At 55.9% G+C, this 358-nt stretch overlaps 1 protein-coding gene across 1 annotated transcript in view; it reads left to right on the forward strand.

Moving 5' to 3' along the window:
- The window catches only part of EMH_0054150 (uncharacterized protein), a gene marked incomplete at both ends in the record, with an annotated part of 4967 nt that overhangs the window by 1146 nt on the left and 3463 nt on the right, over nt 1–358 (forward strand). The window contains one exon of the mRNA XM_013497086.1: nt 181–323. Within this exon, the coding sequence (XP_013352540.1) occupies nt 181–323 (143 nt within the window). The remainder of the gene's footprint in view (nt 1–180; nt 324–358) is intronic.

The following is a 358-nucleotide window of genomic DNA, read 5'->3' on the forward strand; positions in this document are numbered from 1 at the left end:
CTGTTGTTGCTGCTGCTGTGCAGTCTATCTTTGGGCCCGTAGCTGGCATTGCTGTAGAAGTAATCCATGTTGTTGCTGCTGCTGTTGCTGCTGCTGTTACTGCTGCTGCTGTTGCTGCTGCTGCTGCTTCTGCTGCTGTTACTGCTGCTGCTGTTGCTGCTGCTGCTGATTTTGCTGCAGGTACTGGACATAGAGGCGCAGGCCGGCTGCTTCATCCCCACAATAAAACTTTTAGAGCTCCTGCAGCAGCGTCTTGTTGAGCAGCAGCAGCAGCAGCAGCAGCAGCAACAGCAGCAGCAGCAGCAGCAGCCGCTGCCGGAGCTGTGGCTTCTTATTGGCGCCGACTGTATACCCTCGT

The sequence above is a fragment of the Eimeria mitis genome, genomic scaffold (assembly GCF_000499745.2).
Source record: "Eimeria mitis Houghton genomic scaffold, Emh_scaff2463, whole genome shotgun sequence".
NCBI lineage: Eukaryota > Apicomplexa > Conoidasida > Eucoccidiorida > Eimeriidae > Eimeria > Eimeria mitis.